The sequence below is a fragment of the Bufo gargarizans genome, chromosome 6 (assembly GCF_014858855.1).
Source record: "Bufo gargarizans isolate SCDJY-AF-19 chromosome 6, ASM1485885v1, whole genome shotgun sequence".
Lineage (NCBI taxonomy): Eukaryota > Metazoa > Chordata > Amphibia > Anura > Bufonidae > Bufo > Bufo gargarizans.
Genome location: NC_058085.1, coordinates 141,290,446 through 141,302,977, shown reverse-complemented (window position 1 = coordinate 141,302,977; position 12,532 = coordinate 141,290,446). Strand labels below are relative to the sequence as shown.

Sequence of the window (12,532 nt, the reverse complement as noted above, 5' to 3'; positions counted from 1 at the left end):
GGAAAAGAACTGATCAGTTTTATCCTAATGCATTCTGAATGGAGAGCAATCCGTTCAGGATGTCTTTTCAGGACAGAATTCCGGAATGCCAGATCCGGCATTGCGATCTGCGTATGCTCAGACCACAAAAAATGTGGGGAAAAAATAAATGCCGGCTCAGTTTTTCCGGATGACATCGGAGAGACGGATCCGGCATTTCAATGCATTTGTCATACGGATCAGGATTCCGTATGCGGAACGAAATTGCGGACTTGTGAATGGAGCCTTAGTCTTATACAGTATTCCTATATTTACAGCCCAGCAAACAGAAAAGGAAGTTCTCTTCATTCTTTAAAAGTCTCGTCATTGAGCTGGACAAAGACCTTTATGGACCAGATAATCATTTGGTGGAGGTGAGTGAAATAAAGGAGATTAGTCCACATTGCAGTATTCAGTGTAAACTTATGGAAATCAGTTGTTGCAAGATTTGTAGAATGTCGGTGTAAAAAACATTTACAGTTCACATATGCATAGCAAGCACATACATGAATGCAATCCACTGTTGTGCAGTAGGACTGATTTTTAACCTATCGTACATAGTAATGCCTGTCCAAGAACTTTAGGGTACGTTCAACAAAGTTTTTTAGCAAAGTTCACGGTCCGCAAAACGGGGTTCCATTGTTCCGTGATCCGTTTCCGTGTGTCTTCCTTGATTTTTGGAGGATCACCAGACATGAATGAAAGTGAAAAGTCAAGTTTGCCTTGCAAATGATAGGAAAAAAACTATCACGGACGCGGATGACAATCTTGTGTGCATCCGTGTTTTTTCACGGACCCATTGATTTGAATGGGTCCGCGAACCGTTGTCCGTGAAAATAATAGGACAGGTCATATTTTTTTGACGGACTGAAAACACGGATCACGGACGCGGATGACAAACGGTGCATTATCAATGGGTCAATGGGTCCGCAGAAAATCACAGAAAACGGAACAACGGACACGGAACACAACAACGGTCGTGTGCATGAGGCCTAACTAACAGATCATCATGGTAATTTCCTTAAAGAGGACCTGTAGCCACTCCTGGCATGTGTGTTTTAGTAAATAATTGTATTCCACATGAAATGACAATTCTTGAGCAGCTATTCTTATCTTTATATATTATTCCGGCTAGAAGTTTATGAATAAATTTACAACTTGGGGGTTACCGATTAGGAGTGTGTACCTGCACAGTCTGACACTGCTTAGTCCAGGGATGTCCAACTTGCGGTCCTCCAGCTGTTCCAAAACTACAACTTCCATCATGCCTGGACAGCCTACAGCTATCAGGGCATGCTGGGAGTTGTAGTTTTGCAACAGCTGGAGGGCCACAGGTTTGACATCCCTGGCCTAGACGGTCTTCCAGTAGCAGACAGTGTTGGGACACACTAACTGGTAATACCCAGTTGTACCTTTATTCATCTTCCAGCAGGAATAAAAGGAATGGTACAATTCCAGTTATATGAAAAGATACTTCAGAATTATTATTTTTATGAGGAATGCAAGCAAGTTACTTACTAGAACAGACTTGTCAGAAGAAGGGACAGTTCCCCTTCAAAAGGAATCTGTTACCAATTTTATGTAGCCCTATCTGAGGGCAGCATAAACTAGTGATTGAAATGCTGGGTCACTTACTTTTCTTGGTCCAGTCATTTTCTTACAAATCACTGGTGAGAATCTCCAGTGTGAGCCCAGCGTTGAAGTCTCGACCTTCATGGGCTGTGACTGCCACTGCCATCCAAAGGATTCCCATGTTGTGGAAAGCAGGCAGTCGGCAGCATGGGAGAGTTGGTTGCTCCTGAATACACTGGGGCTTTTCAATAGAGATCTTAAGAAAACAGGACCAAAAAGTGACCTATTGTTTCAACCAATACCCCATAATGAGAAATGGAAAACTGCATTTTAGAAATGTTTGCAAATCTATTAAAAAGGAAAAACAAAAATTTTGCATTGACATAAGTATTCAGACCCTGTGTTATGACACTTGAAATTTAGCTCTGGTGCCTCTCATTTCTCTTTTATCATCTTTAATGTGTTTCTCTGCCTTGATTGGAGGCCACCTGTGGTAAATTTAGTTGATTGGACATGATTTGGAAAGACACTGTCTATATAAGGTCTCACAGCTGACAATGTATATCAGAGCAAAAGCCAATCCACTGAGAAAAGAACTGCCTGTAGAGATCAGAGACAGGATTGTCTGGAGAAGGGTACAAAAAAAAAAATCTATTCTGCTGCACTGAAAATTCCCAAGAGCACAGTGGCCTCCATAATTCTTAAATTGAAGTTTGGAACAACTAGGACTCTTTGTAGAGCTGGCCGCCACACCAAATTAAGTAATCGGCGGAGAAGGGCCTTGGTAAGAGAGGTGACCAAGAACACTATGGTCACTCTTGCTGAACTGCTCCAAAGATCATGTGTAGATCCTGAGTGGCCCAGCCAGAGCCCTGTCCTGAACTCAATCAAACATCTTTGGAGAGACCTGAAAATGGCTGTCAACCGACAGTCCCCATCCAACCTGACAGAGCTTGAGAGGATCTGCAGAAAAGAAAATCCCCCAAAGCTAGGTGTGCAAACCTTGTGGCATCATCCCCAAGAAGACTGAAGGCTGTAATTGCTGCCAAAGGTGCTTCTACTAAGTCTTGAGTGAAGGTTCTGAATACTTATGTCAATGCAATATTTTAGTTTTTCCTTTTCAATAAATAAGCAAGGATTTTGAGTCTGAAGAATTTTCAAATGCACTGTATATATAGGCCCTCTCCAACTTCACAACCAACTTTCTTTGTACTATTTTGTGTGTAAAGCTTGTATACATACCTATGGATTTCCACAGTAAGGCTGCCTACACACGGCTGTGTGGGGTTCGTAAAATGTAGTTCGTGGGATGGCAGCATTTCCTGGACCGTCAGCAGTTCATATGAGCCAAACTCACAGCATCCTAAATAATTATCACTGCTATAGATCACACAGACCACGCATGGCAGTGTGAAAGCCGCCAACAAACAAACCCTGTGTATTCTGATCCTGAATTCAAGCTCCTCTATCTCCTCATTACTTCTTGTTAACCAATCCAACATACTGTACATTAGCAAAGAGTAAGGAACAGATGAATACCCCTTGCTAATTGTCTGTTGCCTATTCCTGGTAACAGTAGTATAAAAAAAATTATAGCTGTAATAGGATGCATTATTAATCTCAATCTTACCTCTCTCACAGTGGCACAGAATGGCCACCACACAAGAGACCGATGGGTTTCAGGTGAAGCGCCCAGGAGATGTGAATGTCAAGTGTACGTTACTCCTTATGCTGGATCATCAGGTAGGTTAACCATATCTGTATGAATGAAAGGTGCCTGATTGTGTTATTTTTAAAAGTTAAAATATAGAAGCCAGGCTTCTAATGCCAACTTTCTCTCGTAAAGCATGTGTGTTTTATGCTGGACCTATTTGGCTGATTTGCATTGGTTCTGCATTCCTTAAAGTAAGGTGACTGGATTAGAAATTGGTATATATTTGTATCCGCTGCAAAGAGATGGTGGGTTTAAATCATTTGAGCAATTCAGGAATGAGTTTGCCCTTCCCCATACGGCATTTTATCAATTCTTGCAGTTACAACACACGTTCCAGGCTCAGGCAAAGTCTGTTGCCTACATGCACAACAGTTCCATTGTTACAACAAATTCTCACAAGTGACTCCTCGAGTGGACTAATATCATCCATATATAGGAATTTATTTGTGAAATCTGTGCAGCGTGATCCCTTGGTGGTCAAACAAAAATGGGAGGGTTGGTTCTATATCAGAGAATCAATGGAAAGCAGTACTGGCACTGACACCTCAGTTATGCTGACCCTCGTACAGTGATATGTCCTAATTATTTCTAATTCACCGGGTATATCGGACTCCATCCTTTCTGTTCAAGATCGGGGTCAGGAACTATGCTTCCTGCCCTAGATGTGGGGGGAATCCTGCATCCCTGATGCACATCTTCTGGAAATATACAGAGCTTAGGGATTTTTGGACAGGTGTGTTTACTCGTATTAAAGAAGCATATCAAATTGTGGTCCCTCCTGGTCCGAGGACGTGTGTGCTGGGAATATTGGACATTAAAAACCGAAATTCTGGCTTAGACCCCTGCCCCCATCTGGTGCCCAATTTTTGAGAGGAATGGACGAGATCCTCCGCCCGGAAAAAGGTATGTATACAGACGTGGACAAAATTGTTGGTACCCTTTGGTCAATGAAAGAAAAAGTCACAATGGTCACAGAAATAACTTTAATCTGACAAAAGTAATAATAAATTAAAATTCTATAAATGTTAACCAATGAAAGTCAGACATTGTTTTTCAACCATGCTTCAACAGAATTATGTAAAAAAATAAACTCATGAAACAGGCATGGACAAAAATGATGGTACCCCTAGAAAACACAGAACATAATGTGACCAAAGGGACATGTTAATTCAAGGTGTGTCCACTAATTAGCATCACAGGTGTCTACAACCTTGTAATCAGCCATTGGGCCTATATATATGGCTCCAGGTAATCACTGTGTTGTTTGGTGATATGGTGTGTACCACACTCGACATGGACCAGAGGAAGCAAAGGAAAGAGCTGTCTCAAGAGATCAGAAAGAAAATTATAGACAAGCATGTTAAAGGTAAAGGCTATAAGACCATCTCCAAGCAACTAGATGTTCCTGTGAGTACAGTTGCACATATTATTCATAAGTTTAAGATCCATGGGACTGTAGCCAACCTCCCTGGACGTGGCCGCAGGAGGAAAATTGATGACAAATCTAAGAGACGGATAATCCGAATGGTAACAAAAGAGCCTAGAAAGACTTCTAAAGAGATTCAAGGTGAACTTCATGCTCAAGGAACATCAGTGTCAGATCGCACCATCCGTCGTTGTTTGAGCCAAAGTGGACTACATGGGAGACGACCAAGGAGGACACCATTGTTGAAAACGAATCATAAAAAAGCAAGACTGGAATATGCCAAACTACATGTTGACAAGCCACAAAGCTTCTGGGAGAATGTCCTGTGGACAGATGAGACAAAAATCGAAGTTTTTGCCAAGGCACATCAGCTGTATGTTCACAGACGAAAAAATGAAGCATATCAAGAAAAGAACACTGTCCCTACTGTGAAACATGGAGGAGGCTCTGTTATGTTCTGGGGCTGCTTTGCTGCGTCTGGCACAGGGTGTCTTGAATCTGTGCAGGGTACAATGAAATCTCAAGACTATCAAGGAATTCTAGAGAGAAATGTACTAGCCAGTGTCAGAAAGCTTGGTCTCAGTCGCAGGTCATGGGTCTTGCAACAGGACAATGACCCAAAACACACCGCTAAAAACACCCAAGAATGGCTAAGAGGAAAAAATTGGACTATTCTAAAGTGGCCTTCTATGAGCCCTGACCTCAATCCTATTGAGCATCTTTGGAAGGAGCTGAAACATGCAGTCTGGAAAAGGCACCCTTCAAACCGGACACAACTGGAGCAGTTTGCTCATGAGGAGTGGGCCAAAATACCTGCTGAGAGGTGCAGATGTCTCATTGACAGTTACAGGAAGCGTTTGATTGCAGTGATTGCCTCAAAAGGTTGCGCAACAAAATATTAAGTTAGGGGTACCATCATTTTTGTCCATGCCTGTTTCATGAGTTTATTTTTTTACATAATTCTGTTGAAGCATGGTTGAAAAACAATGTCTGACTTTCATTGGTTAACATTTATAGAATTTTAATTTATTATTACTTTTGTCAGATTAAAGTTATTTCTGTGACCATTGTGACTTTTTCTTTCATTGACCAAAGGGTACCAACAATTTTGTCCACGTCTGTATATTAAAAGGCAATGCTTGGCCAAGTTTACCAAAATATGGGACAAATGGGTAGCGTATAGGACCGCTGCAACATAGCTTGGTTTATGGTTCTCTTGGCCGTGTTGGGAGGAGTGGTCTCTGAGATGCATGCGGTTTTGGAACATGCATACGCGTGACCGGAACTGGGAAGGGAAGTTATGGTAGGTGACTTGGAGTGGAGGTACTTACTGAACAGTTTCTTAGAAGGAATGGAGGTTGAGCTCATACTTAGTGTTGGCAATATCTTCCTCGGTGCTCTGATACACTATACCTATATTAGTGATGTGGTGCCCGTCTTATTGTTGGGGGGGGGGGGGGGGTTATTCTATACTAATATGTAATACAGTTACAAGGGTAGTTTTCTGTATCATTCGATTGTGATATTGAAAGTTGGATGTGATTTATGAAAATGTCTCTAACAACCTGAATGTCCAATGGGATTGTATGTACCTACTTCTTTATCCTCTGATGGGGTCTTTTTTTATTTCTGTATATTGAAAAATTGTTAATAAAAAAAACTATCCGATATATATGTGATACGTAATTTAAATACAGTTGTTTCCTTTCTCTTTCTTCCATACTACTTTGGTAGCCTCCCCAGTATAAGTTGGACACCCGCCTGGCTCGCCTGCTGGGTGTTCACACTCAGACCCGTGCCAATATCATGCAGGCTCTTTGGCTGTACATTAAGAACAACAAGCTGCAAGACAGCCATGAGAAGGAATACATCAACTGCAACCGCTACTTCAGGCAGGTAGGAGTCATTACACGCTGGTCTTCACACGCCAAAACCTAGTCTAGATAATACTACAGCGGCATACTTCCAGAAAACTACTTAATATGTACAGGATCATATACTGTATACCATCTCCCTCACAACAGCTACAGCCTTGGTAACAACTCCCTAATGTTCTCCACCCGTTGTCTCTTTGGCTGCTGCACATTATTTTTTTTCACTTATTTTGGTTTCCACAGATCTTTAACTGTATCCGAATGAGATTCTCAGACATTCCCATGAAGCTGGCAAGTCTCTTGCAGCACCCAGACCCCATAATAATTAACCACACCATTAGGTAAGCACAGAAATAAAAAAATAATTCCTATGCTAATTTGAAGGTTATCCTTTATAAATAAATATATTAGGTTTGTTTTTTTATTTGTATGTTATTCACCTTTCTCGCCCAATTTCCTTGGGGGACACAGAAGACCTTGGGTATAGCTCATCTCCCTAGGAGGCGTGACACTAAGTGAAAACTGTTAAGCCCCTCCTCCATCAGCTATACCCTCAGCCTGGAGAGAGAGACTGCCAGTTTTTGCTTAGTGTCCAAGGAGGCAAGACACTCCCTGCTCTGCAGGGCTGTTTTCTCCTTGTTTAAGTTTTGATTTTTACTTTTTTCTTTTCTTTTTGTTCCAGATCATCAGGGACAACAGAGACGCACTAGACCTCTCTGTTTCTCCCGGGGTTGAGCTGCACCAGTGCCGGTCACCCGCACTGCTGCCTCCCCCACAGAAGACAAGGTGGATCAGGGCAGCCCAGCTCCCCTACATCCCGCCAGCGCAAGGGTCGCCCGCACGCCAAGTCCCTCTCCCAGCGTCCTGCCACTACGGTGCCAGTAGCTGAAGGGGCGACCCTGCTGGAATGGACCGAGGGTGAAGACGACTATGGTGAGAGAGTGGCTTCTCCAGCCCTACGTCCCCCACCCTGGTCTCCTGCGTGCCTGACCCCCCCATACTGGGCCTCTGGACCCTTCGGTCACTGCTGGACCTAGGCTGGCCCCTGGGGTGCTGCGGGGCGACATTCTACTCCTGCTCCCTCTCCTCCCTTCTGGCCCTCATGGGACATTTTAGCAGCAGAATGCTGCGAATAGGCAGCCACATCGCCTCCCTTCACTTATCGGCGTCCCTCCTGGGAACGCTGTGCTCGCATCCTCACGGGCACCCAGTCTCAGGGTCCCCCCATCCCCTCACCGATGCGCTGCTCTGGACCGGGGGCCTTTTCCTGACGGCAGTGCTGCTTGGGTTTTTACTTCCCGGCCTGCTCGGCCGCACCTCCGGCGCTTCTTCCCGGCCTGCTGGGCCGCACCTCCGAGCTGGGCCGCACTCCGGCACTCCTTCCCGGCCCCCGACTGTTCTGGCCTGCGGGGTAGACTCCCGCGGCCGGCATTTGGCTTGAGCACGATGCTCCAACGATTCCGGCCGGCCGTCGGCGACTTCCGGTCGGCCGGGCGCCGCAAATTTTGGCCCAGGCTTCGGGCCTACTGGGCCGCATTCCGGCGCTCCACCCGGGCCCCTGACTTCCGGTCCGCGGGGTGGGCTTCCGCGGCCGGTTTGTCCGGGCAGTCCGCTCCGGTTTCCTGTGCGGCCCCGGTCAGCCGGGTGCCGCAGAAAATTTATGCCCCGGCTTCACGGCCTGCTAGGCCGCAAACTTCCGGCCTCTGTTGGAGGGGGCGGGAACTTCTCCGGGCGCGAATCCTTCCCGCCTGGAGGTTCCCCGCCCCCAGGGGATCGCGGCGCCACCTCCTCCTCCCTTCCAGGTTGGTTGGCTGTTAACCCTTCGGGTACCGGCGGCTCCCGATGGGCCTATATGGCTGGCGCGCCCTCCCCCCTCTACTTCTATGCTGGGCACCTGTATGGTGGTACTTCTTTCTGCCTCAGTGAGGCTATTTTTTATTTAGAAATGCATAAAATGATTAACTAATGGATTTCTTGTGCGCTGCGCAGGACGCTGCAGCCTTATCTCGGTAGCGCCGCCTGTATGCGTGCTCCTTCCATGAGCGGCATGGTGTCGCACTCCCCGGCTGGTGCATGTTTCCCTTCTAAGTGGTTCTTGCCCTCTCCGGGATACAGCGCTGGCCAAGTGCATGCGCTCTCTTTTTTTCTGTAGGCAGAGTTCGTCACCCTCCAGCTATGGTGCCTGCCATGTGCAGACAACCCCTTCCTAGGCGGGATACTGCACTCTCTCGGGTTGCAGGCTTGCCTGGTGCATGACCCCCCGCTTAGGTGGAATACTGCACTCTCACCGAATACGGTGTTGGCCATGTGCACGAGAACTCTGCACTCATTGGATTCGCTGCAGGCCATGTGCACAACCCCCTTCCATAGGCGGAATGCTGCACTCATTGGATTCGTTGCCGGTCTTGTGCATGTCCTCCTTCCATAGGTGGAATCTGCACTCTCACCAGATACGGTGTTAGTCTGGTGCACGACCCCCTTCCATAGGGGAACGCTGCACTTTCACTGGATTCACTGCCGGCCATGTGCGTGATTCCTTTCCATAGGCGAAACGCTGCACTCACTGGATTTGATACCGGCAATGTGCATGACCCCCTTCCGTAGGCGGAATGCTGCACTCACTGGATTCGCTGCCGGTCTTGTGCATGACCCCCTTCCATAGGCGGAATGCTGCACTCACTGGATTCACTGCCGGTCTTGTGCATGACCCCCTTCCATAGGCGGAATGCTGCACTCACTGGATTCGCTGCCGGTCTTGTGCATGACCCCCTTCCTTAGGCGGAATACTGCACTTCATTGGTTATGGTGCTGGGCAGCCGGCCATGTGCATAACCCCCTTCCATAGGCGGTATGCTGCATTCTCATTGGATTCGCTGCCGGCCTTTGGCATGCCTTCTTCCCTCAAGCGCCATGCATACACCCTCACTGACTGGGGTCGTTCTCTCGCTGGTAAGTTGCTGGCCGCGTGCATGACCCCCTTCCATGGTGGGATGCTTGCAACTCACTAAATCCACTGCCGGCCATATACATGTTCCCCCTTCCGTGGGCGGTGTACGGCACTCTTACTGGATTCGCTGCCGGCCATGGGCATGTCTCCTTTCCTCAGGCAACATACACACACTCTCACTGACTGTGTTTGTTCTCTCGCCAGTGTGCTGCTGGCCAGGTGCCTGACCCCCATCCATGGCGGGGTGCTCGCATTCTCCCTGGTTGCAATACTGGCCATGGGCATGGCTCCCCCTTCTGGGCAGCATACTGCACTCTCACCAGATACGTTGCTGGCCTCTAAGATGGGTGGAATGCTTGCACTCCCATTGGATACGGTGCTGGCCTTGTGCGTGACCACCCCTCATTCCATGGGTGGACTTGTTGTTGTTGGGCCGTGTATGCCTTCTCCTTCCGTAGGTGGGTTGGCTTTCTCACTGCTTATGGGGCTGCTTGTACGTATGCCTCCATTCTTCCTGCGACTTGACGTTTTTCTCTTGGGATACGGTGATTGCCGCCGGCCTGGCATTCTTCTCTGAAGAGATCTTTCTGTTCACCTGGCCTGGACGGGCTCTATTGCTCTCTACTGCAGCGAGCTGGGTGGTATCCATTCTCTGTTCGGAGGGTATATTTGGTGTTTCCGTCGTGACGGTATCCACCATATTCGTTGGCCCTTCCGCCTGGGGAGTGTTTGTGGTTCCTAGATGCGTACCCATTAGTTACCCTGTGGCATTGCTTCCCAGCGCAAGCGGTCACATGGTCGAGAGTGCTGTCTCCAGCGTCCCTCGCAGTCTACGTTGGCTCTGGCGGGATTACGGTTCCCTCGCCTGTTGCCATTCCTCCTCTTGGATGCGTTTTGGTTTGAGTCCTTCCTGTTGGCACCCTCCGTGCTTCAGTTTGTTTTGCTACCAGGTTCTAGCCGCTCTTTTCGAGCAGGTCGCCCAACTTCTCTTGGTTGCTCGATTACCCAGGTCTCAGGGACCTCCACTTTCGATTCGTTAGGGTATTCGCCTTCTGCGAATTGGTGAGCCGGACATCTCGGAGTAGCGGAGTTCTGCTTTTGAGCGGTCCTGTGGCTTCCCTGTTGCCCACTCCTCCTCCTTGCGGTTGGAGGCTGTCATCCGTCTTCTCGGCTATTTTTCTCTCGACGGCTCTGTTTTGGCTTCTCCTGGGTCAGTTTTACTCCGATGTGGCTTCTGCCCCGGCCAGGCTTCAGGGGCTGTTCCTTCACTGCCCTCCCCCCTGGGGAAACCATGGTTGTTCATATGGATGGTCCCGGTGTTCCTTATGACCTTGTACTGTCTCCATTGTTCACACTGGCTGTACTAGCTGTGTGCCTATTACCGGGTTTGCCGCATTCTGTCCTCCCGCTGGGTGCAGATTACTTTTACCATTCTGGGCGATGGTCCTGCTTGGACTTTACCTTCTCGGTAACCTGGCGGGCCTACTTTCTTCTGTCAAGATTACCCTTCAAGCCCCCACACCGGGACTGTAGAACACCTTCTTGTGGTGGCTACAACGACAAGGACTTTAGCCTGACTTGTCCTGGAGTCTGTTGGATACTGGCCGGTCCCTTTTCGGTTCCTTCCGTTTGTCCATCTGCTCCCCCACTCCGCGTGGATTCGGGACGGCGTTGCTCGGGGGCCGACGGGACCAGTTTTCCCAACCTTTTTGCCCGTGTCACTGATTTGCGCTTACTCGCATTGGGTTTCCTCCCATCTGCCCAGACGAGTCCAGCGAGCACACTAGTGTTCGCTCCCGGCCGTGCTTCGTCCAGGTTCTGTTGTCTGACTTAGGGTCTTCCCTGGGGTTCTTTAGGAAGCTGGGCATTCACCCAATTCTGCCTTTCTCTTCCCATGATTCGGTCTTCTCCAGTCTGGCCTGGACCTGCGACTGGGACTCTGTTACTTGAAGTGTCTGCGGTTTTTTTGCTTGGACGTCTCCGACTCTTGTCGACGCTCGGTCTCTTGTTTCCAGGAGGTCCGCGCCAAGGTTAACGGCTCCTGGGTGCTTTCCTCCGCTTTAACCAAATGGCTATTGCTGTGGTTACTGCTCAAGGGCAGGGTTCTGTTTTTTTGGTGTCACCGTTCATTTCACCAGAGCGGTTGGTGCCTCCGGGGCCGGAGGCATTGGGCTTCAGCCATGTCATTGTGCAGGGTGGCCACGGTCTTCCTTGCACTCTTTACCAGGTTCTCCTGAGTGCGTACTCTGGCTTCGGCGGCGGCTGCTGCCTTGGGCCGCCTGGTTTTTGCAGGTGGCATTTCCTTGCTGCCTTCGGGTGCTTCGCCTTGGTGCTGTGGTCCCTCCCCTCTTGGACTGCTTTTGAACGTCCCGAGGTCTTCTGTGTCCCCCAAGGAAATTGGGCAAGAAAACGAGATTTTTGTATAACTTACCAGTAAAATCTCTTTCTCGCTCTTTCCTTGGGGGACACAGCACCCACCCATTCATTGGTTTTTTTCTGCACGGTTTCCGAGTTTTGTTTACCCGTTGGGTAGTTGGCTTGTTGTTTCCACTTGTTGGACTTTGCCTTTTCTCACTACTTGGACACGCAACTGGCAGTCTCTCTCTCTCCAGGCTGAGGGTATAGCTGATGGAGGAGGGGCTTAACAGTTTTCACTTAGTGTCACGCCTCCTAGGGAGATGAGCTATACCCAAGGTCTTCTGTGTCCCCCAAGGAAAGAGCGAGAAAGAGATTTTACTGGTAAGTTATACAAAAATCTTGTTTTTTTCTTAGTGTGGATCCAAATGACCAGAAGAAGACAGCCTGTTATGACATTGAGGTGGAAGTGGATGACCCCCTAAAGTCCCAAATGAGTAACTTTCTTGCTTCCACTACAAACCAACAGGAGATTGCCAGCCTGGATGCCAAGGTTAGACTCACAATCCTATGCGAAGATCCATAAAAGACAACAACCTGTCCTTTTCCTGGGTTACAAACTGGTT

At 48.1% G+C, this 12,532-nt stretch overlaps 1 protein-coding gene across 1 annotated transcript in view; it reads left to right on the top strand.

Moving 5' to 3' along the window:
- The window catches only part of SMARCD2 (SWI/SNF related, matrix associated, actin dependent regulator of chromatin, subfamily d, member 2), a 67,165-nt gene that overhangs the window by 49,915 nt on the left and 4,718 nt on the right, over positions 1-12,532 (top strand). Inside the window, exons 6-10 of the mRNA XM_044297541.1 lie at positions 297-392; positions 3,232-3,333; positions 6,465-6,626; positions 6,848-6,945; positions 12,324-12,459. Coding sequence (XP_044153476.1) covers positions 297-392; positions 3,232-3,333; positions 6,465-6,626; positions 6,848-6,945; positions 12,324-12,459 — 594 coding nt within the window. The remainder of the gene's footprint in view (positions 1-296; positions 393-3,231; positions 3,334-6,464; positions 6,627-6,847; positions 6,946-12,323; positions 12,460-12,532) is intronic.